Here is an 18,710-nt window from a genome sequence, read left to right as displayed (position 1 = left end):
TTATTTTGGGGGTTTTCAGATGTTCCTCAGGCAGCTTGTAGCCTGTCCTTCTGGCCTGTAATCACGAACAGGTTGTGAGTGTAGCCAGGCCTACACCACGCACTGCTGCAGGAAAGCCATATTAACTGGGTCAGTCTAATGTGCAAACTAATGTTCGGCTGGACATAGGGAAAAAATTACTCAAATTATTCTTACGCCAGCTGCGGAGAATGTATGCTATGTGTCATTAGGGAATGCTTTAAGGAAAAGTTTTTTTACTTTTTTGTGCAGATGAACTTGAGCTTCTCTCCGAGTGCATTTGGTGTAATTAGGAAAAGAAAGATATGGGAACAGGAAAGAGATGGTGATTGGGCTCTTGGAGTGTGTTGACTTTTTTCTGGCTTTCCTTGGCAGGCTGAAATATTGTGTTGCATGCCGGAGCCTCCTGGATTGCTCGTAGCGTAGCGATGTTCGACATGGAGGACTGATGTAATGCAGCTAAAAGGGATTTCAACCACCGGTCTCTGGGGCTTTGTTGCATCCACTAATGCAGTTGTGTGTTTTCATAAGGATAAGCATGCTCTGTTCCTTAAAGTGACGCGTTTCCACAAGAATTTTCAGGTCTTGTTTTCGCAAGGTGCCTGTGAGGTCAGCTAAAATGTCACCCCTCAGAAGTGCTAATCCCAGGCCCTGGTCACTGACAGAGACGGTGGTGTGTGTGGGGCATGAGAGTGTGCGTTTGTGAGAAAGAAACAGAGTCAGGTAGATTGAGGTAGGGAAGGAGAGAAGTAGGAAAAACAGAGGGATGAAGGAAAAAGAGGGGAGAAAAAAGAAAGGAAGGGAGAGAGAAGGGAGAGAAAGAGAGGGCTGGAGGGAAAAGAGACAGAATGAGTGAATGGGAGAGAGACATTGAGAGAGAGAAGGAGGTAGGGAAACAGAGGGAGGAAGTTAAAGGAGGGTAGAATAAAGAAAGTGAGGGAAGAAAAGGAGAGAAGGGGAGAGAGAGATAGGGTTGGAGGGAAGGAGAGGTAGAGTGTGACTGAAGGGGAGAGAGAGAGCAGTGAGTAGAGGGGGATTTGCCAGGGGCTGCAACAGGCAGGGTTTGAAATGGCCCTTATTTTGGCGGGTCCCCATTAGGGCTGGGCGGGAGGTTAGAGAGGCCACGGCTCTGAAAGGCACACCTGCAGGGTGACTCTAAAGCCGGCCCAGCCGCCCGTCCACTGGCGCTTAAGGTGCGCTCATTTGGGCATTAACCCCGCGTCCCCGGCACCCTGTTTCCGTGTAGCCTTTGTGTTTGTCTGATGGGCCTTGCTCTTTTCTCCTCTCTCTCCCTTTGGCTTTTTAATCCCCCTCTCTGCCCCTTTGCGCCCGAGCAGCACCTCCTAGCTAACCTCCCCTCAGAAAAACAACGCATATTTCAGTGTAATCTTATAGCCGAGCAGTGTGTTCTGGTTGGGGTGGGTGGGGTTGGAAAATGGAGTCTGGGTTATATACTGTTGCCGTACCTTACAGGTATTTCCACAGAGTGGGCGGAACATAGTGAGACCGCGTTTTGTTTTAATTCTTCTCTGCCCCCTTTTCACAAATACGTGTTTTAAGCAAATCTTGGGAGGACCATTTGAGATAAGCACGTTTTAGCGTCTGATAGTGCCGCGTGTTACGTTCACCCTAATGAGTCTCAAAGCGAGCTTGTGCTTGTTTTGGCAGTAATGGCTGCACTTGTTTTGGTTTTTTTGGTAGTTTTTTTTTTTTTTTACACACATCCTATATTTTTTCTAAACGCAATAATTATTCTTTTCATTTCAAGGAGGGAAAACTCAGACGGAATGATAAGCCTTGACAGTCGTTAGAACCATTAGCTCTCGTTATTGTAGGCGACCGTCTAATAATTTCTAATTACCCCAAGGAGGTATTACAAGGGTTAGTCAGCAAGGATAATTTCTTATTTACCAGCCTGGAGCAGTGAACACGGTTTCAGAAGGAAGGGTAATTCACAACAAAACAAAACAACATGCCAAACTAGGCTCTCCGCTCGCTGGCTCCAGGGCGTGGGGTGCGAAAAAATGTTCATTATGCATTACTATAATTCATTTAGAAGGTTATCAATTTCAGAATAGAGGGGCTGTTTGTGGGGTAGGCGCCATTTCAAAAGAGATGAAGAAAAACGGAAAAAAAACAGAACCGAGATTACACCGCTCCTGCCGAAATATTTTTAGGTTTTTGGGAGGAAAGGTTTTTAATCGGCCTTGTTGTCGCCGTTATTGTTTTTAGCTACTTAGCCGTTTTCCCTCTTCCTGCGTGGCCCTGAAACGTGGAAACGTGACTTTCTTTAATGATAACAGCTTCGCTCGGTGTAGTCACGCCGCCTTTGTTCTTAGGCCGCCTCGTAATGTCGTCTTTTTAAGGCTGTTTGTTTGGCATGCTGCTACGCCGTGCTCGAGTATTTCGAGTATTTCTTGTGACTTTCCTTCTGTAGAAGTACAGTGCTTATTTTGCGCTTGCAGCTACTGCGGCAGAAAGGTCGAAAAGCGATTGAGGAATGCTTGGAGAGCGAAGAGCGCTTCAGACCAATAAAATAAAGATGCGTTTTTGGCCGTTCTCGCAAACTGCGAATCTTCTGGACTTATTCTCCAGAAACTTTGGGTTAACGTGGCTTTTAACCGCAGTAATAAAAAAATAAATGCGTAAATAAATAAATAAATAAATAAATAAACCGAGACTTTTGTAAAAAAAAAACAAAAAAAATTCCCTAAGAGAGGGAAGGAGTTGCATTGTTAGGCTCGAATGCTTACATCCTGAGATGCGGCCCTTAGACAACTGGCTGTCTGCAGGAGACATCTGTGAAGGCTGACCTTTCGACCCCTGAAAGAATGCAGAGAAGGTGGGGGGGGGTGGGGGGGTGAGCAGATTTACCCCTGCCCTGGCCCGCAGGACAGCCACGATGTGCATTAGAACAAATTCTGTAACTATTAACAAAGAGGGGGGAAAACGAGGCGAAAAAATAACAAGAGAAAAACAAGAGAGTGGACCAAAGCGCGGAGGACTGTACTGGTCTCGCTTCTGCCTTACAGGCCTGGTGCTTCTCCGGCCTCATGAGATCGTTTTCATCCATTATAAGTCAAAAGGAAGCGCAGTAAAATGAAAGGTTATGCAACTGGCCCTGGACTGGTGGTGAGATTCTCCCTGCTGGAAGGCCTACTGCTATTCAAAGCACCTGCTATTGTGTGGGCGCCCACTGGGCCCTATTGTTGTGCAGAAATTAGTCGTGCTTCCTTTAGTAGCTCTCTGCGGTCGGTTGCGTGGCTGCAGCACCGGTTGTGGATCTCCGCTCCCGCTCCTTCAGGAGCCGAGACTTCTTCACTCACACCGCTACCCTTCTTTTGTTTTGCCTATTTCTTTTTTTTCCCTTTTTTTTCAAGAAAATATTTTAATGTGGGAGCATCTCTTTGATTTTCAGCTCCCGGAGTGAAATTTTGGGCCATGGGCTCCTCTGCTTGGCTGCTCCATGTGTGTGTGTGTGTGTGTGTGTAAGTGAGTGTGTGTGTGTGTGTGTGTGTGTGTGTGTGTGTGTATGTGTGTGCGTGAGTGAATGTGTGCGTGTGTGTGTGTGTGTGTGGTTTGTGTGTGTGTGGCGGTATGTGTGTGCGTGCCTGAGTGTGTGTGTATGTGTGAATGTGCGTGTGTGTGTATGTGAGTGTGCGTGTGAGTGTTGTTAGGGGGCATGGGGGATGGGAGTGAAAATTGAAAAGTCAATAATGAAGACGAAAATAAAACAAAAGGAAACAGCAGACTTCAAAAAGCTGAGAGGCATGAAGCCCGGTTCATTAGCTGCATCAGAGGATCTCCGCGCCGAGCTGGAACTTTGGGGCTGCATATTAACTCACGAGGCCTCGCGCACCAGCGAGATGATTAAGAGCTTGGGAAAGAGCCCGGTGCATCTCAATGATACCCAGGAAGAGCTTTCAAGATCAGGCCTGAACACGGGCTGCAGTGGAATTTGAGCATGGCTGGGGTGGTGCCATGTTAGCCACCATGTTAGCCACCTGCTACTCCATTATTTTTCCCAGAATGGGGGGGGGGGTGTATTTGAACGGTAGAGAAGCCTCTGTCAATGATATAATTAAGAAAATGTACAAGGAATGCGATGCAAAAACCTATTTGTGTAGGTCAAGGTTCTGGAGCGGCAGTAATTTGAATCCCAGCTTTGAACCGCTATTTTTCACCGCGGTAATGGGCTTGCTCTCTGTCCAGCTACAGGAAGAGCACAATTTCTCCTGCCAAGAACTGTCAAGCTCCCAAAATCAAAATTAGTGCCAGGATTGGGCCGTAATGAAATGACCTGCGGAGTTTATCTTAAGGAGCGGAGACAGTCAATAGAGGGCTCGTCAAAAACCCTACGGCCAGCTCTATTAATGAAAGAAAATTGTCTTCCATAAATGAATTAAACAGTTTCCTACACGGTCCAATTATCATTCTTTTTTTTTTTCATTAATTTGTTATCTTCAAAGGCCGTGTTTTTGACGCGGTGCGGGTCAGCCTCTCAGGAACGGAGCGGGCTCTCCATTTGTTGTTTACATCGTGCGAGAGTTACGGAATTCAGGCCCTGGGAAGCGCAGCGGGGTTAGCATAGCGGCGTTAGCATAGCGCCGTTAGCGCAGCGCCGTTAGCATAGCGGCGTTAGCATAGCGCCATTAGCGCAGCGGCCGTCCCAGCCCTCCTTTCTTATAAATGATAATTAATGTCTGAAATGGCAGCACCCGGGACCCAGACAGCGGTTATTGACTTGTAAAGGAGCCGCTAGGTGAGGGGTCTTGACAGGACAGGAGTAGCTTCCTTTCTTGTAAAGCAGTATCTGATTTCTGTGCTAGCTGGGCTCCCCAGAGAGCGCGTTCTCGCTCGGTGTTGATCAGGGACTCGCAGCTGTATGGAAAAAGGTTGGCGCGGGGGGGGGGAGAAAGTGTAGTTTTGTGAAAGAGGTGCTAGGCGTTTACTCTGTGGAAGCCACCGTGTGTGTGTGAGAGAGAGAGAGACAGAGAGAGAGAGAGAGAGAGAGAGAGAGAATGAGCCGCACACCCACTCTGTGTGCGCGACAGCAACAAAGGACGACCGAAAAGAGAAAAGCAAGTCAGCAAGAGAGGAGACAAAAGCGGTGATCAGCTAACGCTGCGCCGCGGCCCTGACTAATTCATGAGAAAACGCGGAGAGGAGGACGGGAACGGCGGGCGGAGGAGGCAGGTGGAACCGGAGGAAGTTTTCATTGACTCTCCCGAGCAGGCAGGGGGAGGCCATGGGGGGATTCCTCTCAGTTTGAACTTTATCAGGGTCTACGCTTAATCAATACGCCATCGGAAAAAGAATTAATTACTAAAGCAGAATAAAACAGCTGCATTTTAAACCAAGGATTCATCAATTCTGTAATCTCTCGGTTACAGCTCAGGTGCCGAGAGGATCATTCCCACTTCATGTAATGAGGAACTGTGGGAGTTCCCCCCCCCAAACCCCCGGTCTCCCTGCTCCCCCCTCAAACGGGCCGAGAATACGCAATCGCCTCCTTCAGCTGTTTGTCATCATGGCTGGATCTCTTCCCCTCTTCCCATGCACCACTTCCATCCAGCGTCTACCTCATGGACCCACCCTCTCCCCCTCTCCCTCTCTCCCACTTGCCCTGTCGCCCTGTCATCCTCTCTCCCTCTCTCCCTCTCTCATTACATTACATTATTGGCATTTGGCAGACACTCTTATCCAGAGCGACGTACAACAAAGTACTCGTACTCTCTCCCTCTCCTCTCTCACCCTCTCTTCCTCTCCTCTCGCCCCCTCTCACCCTCTCTCCCCGTTACCCTCTCCCCCTTTCTCCCTTTCTCCCTCTCTCCCCCACCGTATTCCCTCTCCAGCCAGTTCCCTCCATCCCAGGGACGGTGGGTATTAATGTGGGAATCAGGGAAACGGAGCGGCAACGTCTGAGCCCGGTGGCATTGCCGGGGCAGAGGGTCCAGGGCCGCCCCTAAACCGGGCGTTCCCCCCTCCGCTGAGCGCCACCGCGCCCCCCGGGGGTCAGAGGACCCCGCCCGGCCCGGCCTGGTCGTGCCGTAACTCCGGGCCTGGCCTGTAAATATTTCATCCCGTAATTTCCATAATGGCAAATTTCAAGGAGGGTTGAGAAGGGTTATGGGTGATGAATTAGGTTTTTAGTGAGCTCATTAGGAAGCCAAACAGAGTTTAGACAGCAAAGCAGGCAGTGCCGGAGTAATCAGTTCTGCTCGCTTTGTTCCCTGCCTCCAGGACATTTCTGGAAACTTCCAGGCAGCGGGCTGATGAGAGTGAGCCCAGCAGAGGCTACAATCTGATGGTTGACTTGTTGATTTATAAACCTTTTAATTCATTTTCTTTCTTCCTCGCTCTAATAGCCGTCGCTGTTCCATTAGCCCCCGTTCGGGCCGTTTCGGAGAAGCGCTTTAATAACTTCAAGGTGTCTCGCCTTGCTCTTGTCACACGGAGGAGAATAAATCTGATATGTTTGTTTTCGTTCCGAGTGTAATTGGGGGAAGAGAATCACTACCAAAATACCGTTATCTGCGGCTGGTAAACGCCCGGGCTGTTGAGTACAGTACACAGAGCGTACACAGCGCAACCTCAACCTCCTAACCAGCTCCACTCTGGTTTTTAAAGAGGCCTTTGATTCCCCCTTATGAGGGATTAATAACTCCGTATCGCCCATAGCGGACCACGCCACGCGAGGACGAGTTCTCTTTTCTTTTTTATCTTCACCTCTCCTCTTTTGTCTCTCTTCCCACCTCCGAATCCAGCTCTTACCATAAAGAAGGGCTCTTTCTTTTTTCTTTTTTTTTTTGGCAGAAAATTGATGCAGTTTGCTCTGCTAATTTTCATGCTCATTCCAATTAATTTAACATGACCCACTTTTCCTTCCAGGGACTCCTTTCTGTCTAATTAGAGGGGGGAATCACCTCAAGGATGAGTTTTAGTTACCAACAGCGGAGAGCCGCGGATGTCATTTACGTTCGACGGTAATAAAGTTATCAGAGTGAGGGGCAGATATGTGATGTTTAGCCGGGGAGAGAAGGGCCCTATTGTAGCTGTGCTCGTACTGCAGTGAACACAGACTGAGGGGCGGTGGGGGGGGGGGGGGTATTAAAGCTATCTCTAAGAGATTCAGTGCACCTAGATAACCTCGGGGACCAATTAGTGTAATTTTATTTCAGAGTGGGAAGAGAGTGTGGGGAACTGGGTGGGGCTGGGGGAGAGGGAATCAGAGAGTGTGAAATCTTTGGTCTAGACCCGCGGTCCTTCATTGAGCGCTCATCCTTGTCTCTGCGGCGAGGGGCAGTCATGGGCATCGCCCCGCTTTTTAGGGCCCGGAAAAGAGGGGACTGCTCCCCGACCCCCTCGTTTAGCCCTTTGCTGTTCATGCTAATCGCCGCCCCGATATCGGCAACAGCCGGGCGTCATAACACGTCTTTATTAACTTCTTTTTTCTAATTATTCTCCCCTTCCCTCCCCATAGCTCACCCCCCCCACCCCATTACCCCATGCGCATGCCCAATTCCTCTACCCCCCCCTCTTTTCACTGGAATGCTGGAGTTCACAGAGAATGGGCTGCACTGTTAGTGAGTTACAGTCTCTCTCTCCCTCCCTCTCTCTTTCTCTCTCTCTCTCTGTCTTTTCAGCTGGTGTAAGGTGGTCTTTTATCACTTTATCACTCTGTAAAAAGTAAATTTCACCCACAATACCTCATCCCACTGCTCAGTCACAGAAACAGCTCCCAGAAATTGAAGTAATTGGCTCAGACAAGCGGAGATTATTATAATTTTGTGATCTATATGAATTGAGTGAGGCTCAATGTAATTTTATAAAAATGTGTCTCAGTAATGATTTAAATGCGCCCATCGTTTGATTCAATACTTTATTTCAGAAGTGGTGAAAAAGTAAGCAAGCTGATAATGTAGTAGCAGTTTTCCTCGAGTGTAATTTAATTTAACCCCGTTCCTGCAACCCACAAAATACAATAACCAAAGCTAATGCTGCGGGAACCAACCCTCCCCAGCCTCACACAGCTTGGAATCGTCACGGTGAAGTGCTCTCGGGCGGTGCGGCCCGTGGAAAAAAACCCGCTTTCCGCTTTTGTGACTTATAAAATCATCAGCGCAAAGTGATTAACGGGCTAATGAGGGAGTGGGGGGGGGCGATGATGGAAACCGTTCCTGGGCTCGAACCGGCCCGCAATCAGGGGCCAGGAGCAGCCATTGTGGGCCTCTCAAAGGCCCTATTTATGATGTAATTAGATAATTGTTGTTACAGGTAGCAGGTTAATTACACTTGTAATTACCCAGCCCAGAGCCTTTGATAATATACATGGCCCGGCTTTCCCAAACATCAGGATTATTGGCAGATGATTATCGCTTGGAACTGGAGTCCTGGGACCCTCCCCTCTCCTCTTTCACTGCCCTCCCTTTTGTGAGTTTGGGGGGAGAGGGGAGGGGGGCGGGGGGCGTGCTTTAGCTTTCATTTTGGGTTAAAAGGTAGGCCTGACTGGGTCTTAAAACAAGTTTGGCCTGCCCCTCCTCCCCTCCCCTGCCCCGACCCTAAACACCTCCCCCCCCTCCAAGCCAAGTTTGAATCTTGTGTGGAGGGTCAGTGGTTGGCTTCTGTTCTGATTCTCTGCATCAGTGGAGAGACGATAGCTATCTCCAACATTCCTAGGATGACAGAAAGATATCTGCTCAATGGGCGGGAGGGAGGGAGGGAGAGAGAGAGAGAGAGGGAGAGACGGGGGTAGGGAAGAGAGCAGGGGGCTTTAAGGAGAGTTAACTGCCACTTTACACAGTTTTCTCAGTACATGACTGTGTACTTTTGCAGGAACATTTAACATGCTAACTGAGGAGATGCTCACAGACAGAGCTTCTCTTAAACGAGGTGCAGCGAGATGGAGAGACCTCACGCCGAAGGAGCAGGCTGCTCTCTCGCTGAAGAGCCTCACTTCCCAACAGTGGCAGAAGACTCGGAGCAACACCTGACTATAGCGAGAAAAACACAGGGAAACTGTAATTACTGTGACAGGTTTTAAAGCCTAATGACTCTCGGCATCACACTCCAATTTGTCAGAGTGCGTGGTGTTTACCAAGCTGTTCTTTTTACGGTGCGTTGCGTGGGGGTGTTGTTTTGTTTTTAAAGGAGTTCAGGAAATAAAACATCAGAGCTCAGTAGGCAAGATTGCATTCTGTAACCCTAACATTTGACATGAAAACACCCCCCCCCACCCATACAAACACACATTCCCCCACCTCCCCTCAATTCCACCTACCCCCCCTTCTCCGCACAAGAACAGGACTCTTGAGAAGTTTCGTGAGTCGCGGGGAAAGTTCTGGAAAGTCGCGCCGCGTCATTAGCGGGCGGTGATTATGTTTGTCTGAAGCTCTGGGTTAGCATATTGCGGGCGTCTGGGCGAGGCGGGGGCTGTAATCCTACGGCCCGGCGCGGAGCAGGGGAGGCCAGCCTGCCGGGGTGTGAATGGGAGCGCTGTGTGTCGGGAACATGTGGTCCCCTCTGCGCAGGGAGTGCGGCGTAAATCCTGTGTAAATAAAGGGGGAGGCCGAACAAAGGCCTGGCCCCCGCCGCTTCCTGCATTGACGGCCATTTGGGGGGCTGAATGTGCTAAATGCTGCTTATGCCGGCTGGAAAGTCCAGGAGAAAAGGGGGCATAAAATCCCCCTTCTTTTCTCTCTCGCTCCCCATTTTTCTCTGACCGGGCCTTGGAGGGTGGGGTGGGAGGAGGACCGGGGGAAGCCTGAGGTAAATGGGACAGAGACGCGGGGTCGTTCTGTCCCTGTCCTCTCCCCCCTCCTCCTCCTCCTCCTCCTCCTCTCCTCCTGGCGGGTTAGCCAGGCCGTGCCCCTGACTCCCCGCTCGGTGATACAGAACATGCCTGAGCGCGGCGGCCCCCGCGGGGGGGGCCCGAGGGTGGGGGGGGGGGGGTGTAATTAGTCACTTTAACTACGGCTTCCATAGGTCACCACAAAGAAGGGGCGCTGCCTTTGTGCTCACGCCCCATTACCCTGAAACAAACGCCAAATCCCCCGCCCCGGTCACAAAGTGACGATTCCATTCCGCAAATTCTCCTCCGAGTTCTCACTAACTCGTCTAACCCAACGGGAACGGAGTGGTTCGGATTTTATCCATTCTTCCGCGCGCACATCCCTGCGCAGCGGTGTGTTTTACGGAGTAAACATATCGCTGTGTATCCTTACGTTAAAAAAACAAAAAAAAACAAACGCATTTAAATATTTCTAACTCAGGGAATTGCCTGAATTTCCATTTTTTCTGCAGCTGCATAGCATTGACATTACCCCGCTCCACAGAGAATGTATTTACTCACAGACATACTGTGATGTCTATGCCCATTTCACCGAGTGTGGGAAAACTGCAGTGCACTAATAGTGCCAAACCTGTCACACCTTGTGCTGTGAGCTGCTGAGAATCCCCGCATTAATATGGGGCTGAATGAGAGCACTTTGCCCTTGTTTCTTGGCCATGATTGGAGACAGAATACACTGCACAGCTCCAAGCTTCTCTCTCTGACACCGTGCACAGAAAAGCGCTCAGACAGAGTAAGGCTTAGCCGTTAAAATCCACTACCCGCCCACCGCTGTGCCTGTATGTTATTCCGAGCGGTTCAGGGTTATGAAATGCGTTTTTTTTTTTTTGCATTCGTTTCCTGCTGAGTATTCACAGCCACAGTCCCCTGGTTGCATGCTCTCTAACCACAACGCCACACGGCTGCCCCACTGTCCATAATGCCCGGTGGCGATACAGTGTGGGATCTGATAATGGGCAGCTCACCTGTATTATCCCGCTCCGTCAGAGTCTGCAGGAGACCGCGTTCAACATACTAATTCACCCCGCCGTCATCTACATTTCAAATGCGCCGCGCGCTCTCAATAACGCTCCCCCCCCCCCCCCCGTTCATTATAAACAGCGCACACCGCCGTACAGGTTCCACGAAATGTACATTTTATGTTTATATTTACTGCCCCGTATTCCGCATTAATAACCAGCTCCGAGGCCGTTTCAAATTGGCAGACAGGGAAATAACCCGATGCAGTTTTAATAACCTACCCATTGGAGATGGAATCATTTCGCGGTGGGTTTTTTAATTTTTAATTTTTATTTTGCGGGCGCGAGGGCGCGTGTTCTTCGCGTGACGCCGCGTTGGTACCGTAAGGTCACCATTGCCCGCTCTGTTCACACGAAAACATGCACATACTTTCATTGTGAGCACTTTAAGTCGAGGGAGCGAGGGGGAGAGAGGGAGAGAGGGAGAGGGAGAGAGGGGCTGTCTTTTTTTTTCTGTCTCCGAGGGCACTGCTTTTCCAAAAGAGCCCGGGGCTACACTCCAGCACCTCTCCTCCCTGAGGCCCTGGGCCCGGCTCCTAATAGCCATCCCCCATCTGTGTCACATGGACAGATGATGGGACTCTTCCCCTTCTCACTTTTTTGGAGTGCACATCCACACAGGTTAAAATGGCAGAGTTGCCAGGGAACAGTCAGAAGCCATTAGCGTTTGGGACAATTTGCCCTGCAGCGTTCCTTCTCTGGCACATAAGAAAGGAGTGGGGGTGGTGTAGATCACCCGCTCCCCTCAGATGTAATGAGGTTGTGCAAGTTCTCTTTTTTCTTTCTCTTTCTTTCATTCTCTCTTTCTCTCTTTTTCTCTCTCCCCCTCTCTCTCTCTCTCTCTCTTTCTTTCTATTCTTTTTTTTCTTCTTTTCCTCAGATCCAGAAGAATCTCGCTCTTTTTTGTGATTATTTCGCCCGCTTTAGCTCGCCTTCTTAATTTCCTTTCGGTTACCCCCTTTGCCTCAGAGCTCATTCACTGGCACTCTGGGTCTCTCCCTCGCACACGCGTGTGTGTGTGTGTGTGTGTGTGTTAGGGAGAGTGAGCAGCTTGTTTATGTACTGTGTGGGTGTGTGTAAGGGAGTCAGGAGTGTGTGTATGTACGGTGTGTGTGTGTGTGTGTGTGTGTAAGGGAGAGTGAGCAGCGTGTGTGTATGTGTACATGTAAGGAAGTATGTGTGTGTGAAGTATGTGTGTGTGTTAGGGACAGTGAGCAGCATGTGTGAATGTAGAGTATGTGTTTGGCTGTGTAGGTGCAGTGTGGACAGTGAGCAGTTTGTTTGCATGTATAGTATGTGTGTGTGTGTACAGTATGTGTGTGCGTGTACAGTAAGTGTGTATGTACAGTATGTGTGTATGTATAGTAAGTGTGTATGTACTGTGTGTGTATGTGTGTACAGTAAGTGTGTATGTACAGTATGAGTGTGGGTGCAGTGTGCAGAGAGAGCAGTCACGTACAGTAAGTGTGTGTGCGTGTACAGTATGTGTGTACTGTATGTGTGTATATGCAGTATGTGTGTGTGTGTGTACAGTAAGTGTGTATTTACAGTATGAGTGAGCAGTCGTGTACAGTAAGCATTTATGTACAGTTTGAGCATGTGCATGTACAATAAGTGTGTGTGTACAGTGAGAGTGTGGGCACAGTGTGCAGAGAGAGCAGTGGTGTTCAGTGCGTGTGCGTGCGGTGTGCGGAGAGAGCAGACCTGTTCAGTGCGTGTGCGTGCGGTGTTGAGGGGGCAGTAAAGCCCGGGCCCTCTCGGGGGGTCCTGTTTCACCCTTGCAGGGACGGAGCGCAGCCCCTGGGCGGTGGGTAATGAAGTGACAGGTCAGTGGGTAAATATGAGCGGGTCGCCTCAGCCTTGTGAGGGGAGGCTATCGCGTTGCAGCCAAAATGGAAACATCAATATCATTAATCTGCCAGCTTTCGGCTGTGGCTTTCCAGTCACCGCGGTCCCGGTAGCTGAAGGCAGGGGAGGGAGTTTGGTGAGCCGTGGGGGAGGGGGGGGGGGGAGGGGGTCAGAAAAAGGCTACCCAAATTACGGAAAAAAAAGTTTATCAACTCTGAAAGTGAGCCAGCCTGGGTGAGCTCTGTTGTTGTTTGTTGTGGAGGTTTAAGGCGACGGGGATATTAGCGCGGACCTGAGCCCTCGGCTTGGGCTGTCAGGAAAGCTTGTGGGGCATCCAGCTCGGTGTACACCGAGGCCAGGGCTTATTGTTTTAGGCTTTCCCCAACAAGGATTTTACTTAGTGTGGGATTTATGGCATTGGCTGCTAATGAATGCCTATTCTTCAATTACAAAACTTAGAGTCCTGCTGCCTATTCCCCCATGTCCTTCAGAGACCCAGAGCGCCTTAAAGTCCAACTGGGAGAGCAAGCTCTGCACTTCTCTGTGCTCCTCTCCTTTCGTGCGCCTCCACACTAATGATGTGGAAGGAAAACAGTGCTTGGGAGAAGCAGGGGAAGAAAGAAAGAGAGAGAGAGAGACAGAGAGAGAGAGAGAGAGACTGGGGAGGAAAGGAGAGGGAAGGTCTCTGTCCTTGTATTCTTCATTTATTTTGCATTTGATTACGCCAGCAGTCGGATCCTTTTCCTTTCCCCCTTTTTAATGTTATTAGTTCAAATATTTATGCGCGAATATGGCCTGTATAGGTGCCCATGATTGATGTCTCCCCAAAAACAGGAAGACATGCAAGAATGAATTTTAAGAAAGTAGGGGTCCTGCTATGCCTTAGTGGAGGAGTTTTTCAGATACATAATTTAGATGCCCTCAAGGAAGGCTTTCAAGGCATTTTTGCCTGGGGGCAAGAAAAAATAACTATGACTGTTAAAAGTAAATCATTTTTGCTAATGCACAATTAATGCTGGAGAAAAGCGTGGAAAAGGAGAGGGCCAGGGATGGAAACTTCGGTTTAAAGGAAGCAACCTGCCTTGATATGCACATGTTTCCTCTTCAAATGAAATTATGATGGACGTTAATGCAGGGAAAGCCAGCCTATGTCCTGTCATGCAAATCTCCTGGCGGGAGGGGGAGGGGTAGGGGCTGGGGGAGCAGTGGTGGGTAGGGGTGTGTGTGTGTGTGTGTGTGTGTGTGTGCGTGGGGGGTGGGGGGGGTGTCTCCAGTCCATTATGTGCATCGAACTGTAACAATGAACCACCTCAATACACATCCCACTCCAATTCACATGCCGCTCAATTGCAGACCAATTTTTTCAACTTCTGTGGGTTTTGTTTTTGTGCGTGTGTGTGTGTGTGTGTGTGTGCTTTATATGTCTTCATAAGGCTGGCTTTCTAGGGCCCTTCTTGCTGACCCCCCACCCCCACCCCCAGCCCTTAAAAAATCATTACATTATGTCAAGCATGCAGTTCTAATTGAATTAATGGCGTGCGCCTCTGCAGAAAGCTCAAGTTCAGAACTTGGGGGACGGAGCCTTGTTGTTTTTTTCTCTCCCTCCTCCGCTCTGTTTCTTTCTCTTCTTCTTCCCCCCTCTCCTCCTATCAGTGGAGTGGAAGGAGAGCCCTTTACGAGCCTCGCCCGCTGCTGCAGCTAACCAAAACAAAGAGTCATTAGTCCTCTCTTTTTTTTTTGATTGGCCCCTTTCTCTGGGATGACCCTGCTCTGATTTATGGCCGATTCTGAACTCCCCCCCCCTCTCTCTCTCTCTCCCTCTCTCTTCACCAGGAGACGGTCTGGACAACAGCGTGGCTTCTCCGGGCACGGGAGACGACGACGACCCCGACAAGGACAAAAAACGGCAGAAAAAGCGCGGCATCTTCCCCAAAGTAGCCACGAATATCATGAGGGCATGGCTGTTCCAGCACCTCACGGTAAGAGCGAGCGCCCGGCTCGCCACTCCTGCCCCAATCTCACACACACACACACACACACACACACGCGCACGCGCCTGCCACGGACGGGGCCGTATCTGGCTTCTGCCACCCCACCTGTCACTCACCTGTCACCAGTGGAGATGGCCCAGGTCAACTCATTCCACCGTCCAGTTTATTTAACTGAAGAGCGGCCAAGATCAGGGCAAGAAGCGATACGTAGCCTAGCAAGCCCTCTGGTCCAGCAGCTCATCACACACTTTCATTCTCGTACTGGCGGGTTGTTTATTCGGCGCTAGCCCCAATGACAGCTCGGCTGAGGTGCGTTCCGTAAAAGGGCCTGTCTGTTATAGTGTGTTTTATGAGGCAAAAGGACTCCTGAACAAGGTGATGGGAGAGTGTGTGTTCTTCAAAGGCACATCTCAGAACCCAGGTGACTGAAAAGCTAGGTATTTAATTACTGTGGTTTTCCAGCTAGAAATAGTCACACTTTCATTGACAGTCTTCTGTCTGGAGCCTTGGGTTGATGTCTTAGAGTTCTGCAGACAGCAAGAGCAATATCTGTGGTCCAATACATCCTGTGCGTGTGTGAATGTGTGGGTATGTGTGTGTGCGTGCAAGGGTGTGTGTGTGTGTGTGTGTGGGTGTGTCTGTGTCTGTGTGTGTTCATCTCCAAGGGCTCCTTGTTGTCTGAAAATAGAAAAAAGAAGTTGCAGCAGTTTTTCAGAAAAAACTTCCAAGCTTGCTCTTGAAGCAGATCAAGCAGCATTTGCAATTGGCAAATAATTATTAAGATGGTACATTTCAGGTACATTGCTGGATTTGCTTGTTCTAAGGCAGCAAGTAATTTTTGCCTGGTTCACTGAACCGAATGTGCACCTTTAAATTCTTACTATTAATAACTGTAAAAATTCAGACCTGTAGCTTAGCAAGGGGTAATACTATTCTCCCAGAAGAGCGTATGGTGCTCAATGGAGAGGCCTGTTTGTGTTCTCCTCCTTCTACTTTCACATCTGACAATTACAGAATCGGCTCGTCAAGCCAAACTCAAAGTCTGATCAAATACTTACAGGCTACTGAAATCTATTGAACATTCATTTCGCATTCGGAGGGGGTATTTCAGAGGTGGAATACCCCTTCCGAGTTCTGCTGGAGGTGAGTGTGTCCTAGAACACACGTGTGTGCTGGTGGACGTGTTGCGTGCGTGCATGTGTGTGACTGCGTGCGACTATTAGTAGGGTGGCGGTATTCTCGGGCTTAGACAGGAGTCCGTGAGCAGAGGTGACATGCTGAACCCAGCGTGCCGGCGGGACTGGGAGTCCGAGCAGCCTTCCCTCCTCTCCCCCCCCGGTGTCAGGACGTTATTAGCGGGCCGAGGCGTATTGATTTTGATGAGGAGGTCAGATTTCAGCGGGGAGGGGGTGTCGCGGCGGTCCCTAACCTCGGGGGGCCGGGGGGGCGGGGGGGGAGGGGGCGGCGGGGGGAGGGAAGGAGCAGCAGAGAGACGGGGGTCGTCTCCTTCCTGAGGTCAGACGCCCGCCGCGCCCGGTTTGCCCAAAACGGGGACTCCGGGCCCGGCCAAATAACCAGGGGCCCCCGCAAATACTGACTAATTGAAAGGGCTGTAAATCCATTACATATTGGTCAGGGATAATCAGGAGTGTTTAATCACTTTTATCTATTCAGGAGCACTGAAGCTGCAACGGCAAAGCCCTGAACCTCGCCACGCGCTTACCGCTCTCATCATTATCAAAATTACTTCACAGCTGTTCTTTGCCACATCACCTCTGCTGGAGATTTCGCCAACCTGTAAAAAACGCTTTTAATTTGGAGGCCGGTGGAGCGGGCGGGAGAGAGAGGCCCGTTCCTCCTTTTCTTTTCTCTTCTTTTCTCCCGCGACACGTCCCGTCGGTTGGGTTCGGTGTATGGGTCGTTTTGGAAAGCGGGGTGGGCGTGGGGGGGGGCGTGGGGGGGTGGGGGGGGGGAATATCCATTTTGGAAGCCTCTGTGAAGCCACCTACCACGGTTTTTTTTTTTTACACACGTCCGCTAGTTAATTTACTCGGCTCATACCGGGGAGAAATGTCGTGCTTTATTGAGAGATCATTAGGCGTCTTTCCCGGCGACTGAAGGAATGCCCGGCGCTGGCCTCTCTCTCTCTCTCTCTCTCTCCCTCTCCCTCTCTCTCTCTCTCGCCGTTTCAGCGCTGCCCGTTTAAAAAAAAAAAAAGAGAATGAATCAGAGAACGCTTTGCAGCCTTTCCGCCAATTTTCTATAGAATTGTTTTAAAATGGCGCTGAAAGGGAGACAGAGCAGGAGAAAGAGAGTGCCGGCCGGGCCCATAGATTGTGTCCAGCAGCAGTTTTTCAGGTTTCTTCATTCATGGAAATACGGCCTTTCCCCCTCTTTTATTACTTCTCCTGCTTTTAGATGTTTTCTCAAATCTTTATTTGTCCCTTTTGTGAAAGGCCCCGGCCGGACTTGTACCAGCAGTAATCCCTCCCTTTTAACCTACCTTTATATTTTTTAGAAAAAAGGGACTAATTGAATTATCCCCCTGCCCCCCCACACACCCCCGCACCCCCCTCCCCCGCACCCCTCCCACACCCAGGCACCCCGCCCCCCCCCACACACACACCCATCCCCTTTTATTTTAATTTGTTAAGCAAATGCATTTTCCATTTTCAGGATGCGTTTGTGCGGGGGGGGGGAATCGGAGGGGACTTCGGCCCCTGAATGCCCTATTGCGGCATTGGGGGCCTTCACGCATTCATTAACTGTGGGGAATAAAGGGAGCCCGGCTGTATCCCTGTGAGGCGGCCAGAGCAGCATGGAGCACCTTCTGCATGAGCCGCGGGGTTCTCCCTACATATGTTCTCAACCTCCCGCCATTGTCACCTATTCTGAAAAGCTCAAAAGAGCCCCCCCAAAAAACAACACAGGCCAACAGTAACAATTGTTAGCTTTTGGATTCAGTATAACAAAATGTGGAGCCCTCCCCTCTTCGCCCCCATCACCCCACACTCTCACGAGAGAAATCTCACCGTGGGCCACGGCTGGGGCCTTCGGGTTGCCGCTGTTTTCTCTTTCAAAGAAACGGACTCACATCTGTCTTTTACAACGAAAAACCCGCCCGTCTTTTTAACGTCTCGGTTAAACGGGCGAACCGCTCCGCGGATCGGTCGGCGAAAGACGGATCCGGAGGGCCGGAGATTCCGCCTCTTCCCCCCCTCTCGTCCTGGATACCTTCCAATCGCAGAAGGAAAAGGGAAATCCCAGATTGTTGGTATAAGCTTTTCAATACTACGGGGAGATTATGCTATCAGAAAGGTAAACTTCACTGTTAGGGCAAATTTCGTGCCGCACTTCAAAGACGCGGAGGGAGGGGGAGGAGCGGGGTAGGGGGGAAGACTCACCCCGAGTGGCGTTTGTTCAGAGTGGCGGAGGTTGCCCCAGCGTTTCATGTAGACAAGCCCTCAGTCCTCTCAATTAGCCTTTCCGTGCCCCTGCTTCCCTCCTCCAGAGCCCCCTCCTGCCCCGCCAAGACAAGGGTCGGCACGGCAATGAAAACAGGAAGCACTCAGATACAAAGATACCACTCAGAGCCGGCCTATCTTTTCACCAACGTAAACCTCAAACACCAGCAAAAATAAATAGGGATCTTTGTGCAGTTTGGGGCTGGCTTTTTTGGGCTTTTTTGAGTTTTTTTTCCTTCCTGGGTGAGTCCGTCTCGCGCGGGGCGGCCGTCGGAGGGGAGAATGTTTTGGGGTTTCGAGTGTCTCGAGCTTTCGCGCCGGGACGGCTATCTGCCGGGGTGTTTTGGGAAGAGTCGCTAAGCTGTTAAGCTAGGCGAAGTGCTCCCCCGGGAGCGACTGAAAGGGAGGTAAGATACCACACATACGCTGGTAAAAAAAAAAGTATTTTTAAAAATCGCGTTATTAATCGCGAAAAAAACAAAGTTGGACGCAAATCCGTCGCCGTTAACTGCGACAACCA

The 18,710-nt window shown here is 50.1% G+C and overlaps 1 protein-coding gene across 4 annotated transcripts in view; it reads left to right on the top strand.

The window, feature by feature from the left end:
- The window catches only part of meis2a (Meis homeobox 2a), an 81,792-nt gene that overhangs the window by 18,021 nt on the left and 45,061 nt on the right, over window positions 1-18,710 (top strand). For all 4 annotated transcript variants that reach the window (XM_061249822.1, XM_061249830.1, XM_061249837.1 and 1 more), the window contains exon 8: window positions 14,569-14,714. In XM_061249822.1, the coding sequence (XP_061105806.1) occupies window positions 14,569-14,714 (146 nt within the window). The remainder of the gene's footprint in view (window positions 1-14,568; window positions 14,715-18,710) is intronic.

The sequence above is a fragment of the Conger conger genome, chromosome 1 (genome assembly GCF_963514075.1).
Source record: "Conger conger chromosome 1, fConCon1.1, whole genome shotgun sequence".
Lineage (NCBI taxonomy): Eukaryota > Metazoa > Chordata > Actinopteri > Anguilliformes > Congridae > Conger > Conger conger.
This window is presented reverse-complemented; position numbering and strand designations above follow the sequence as displayed.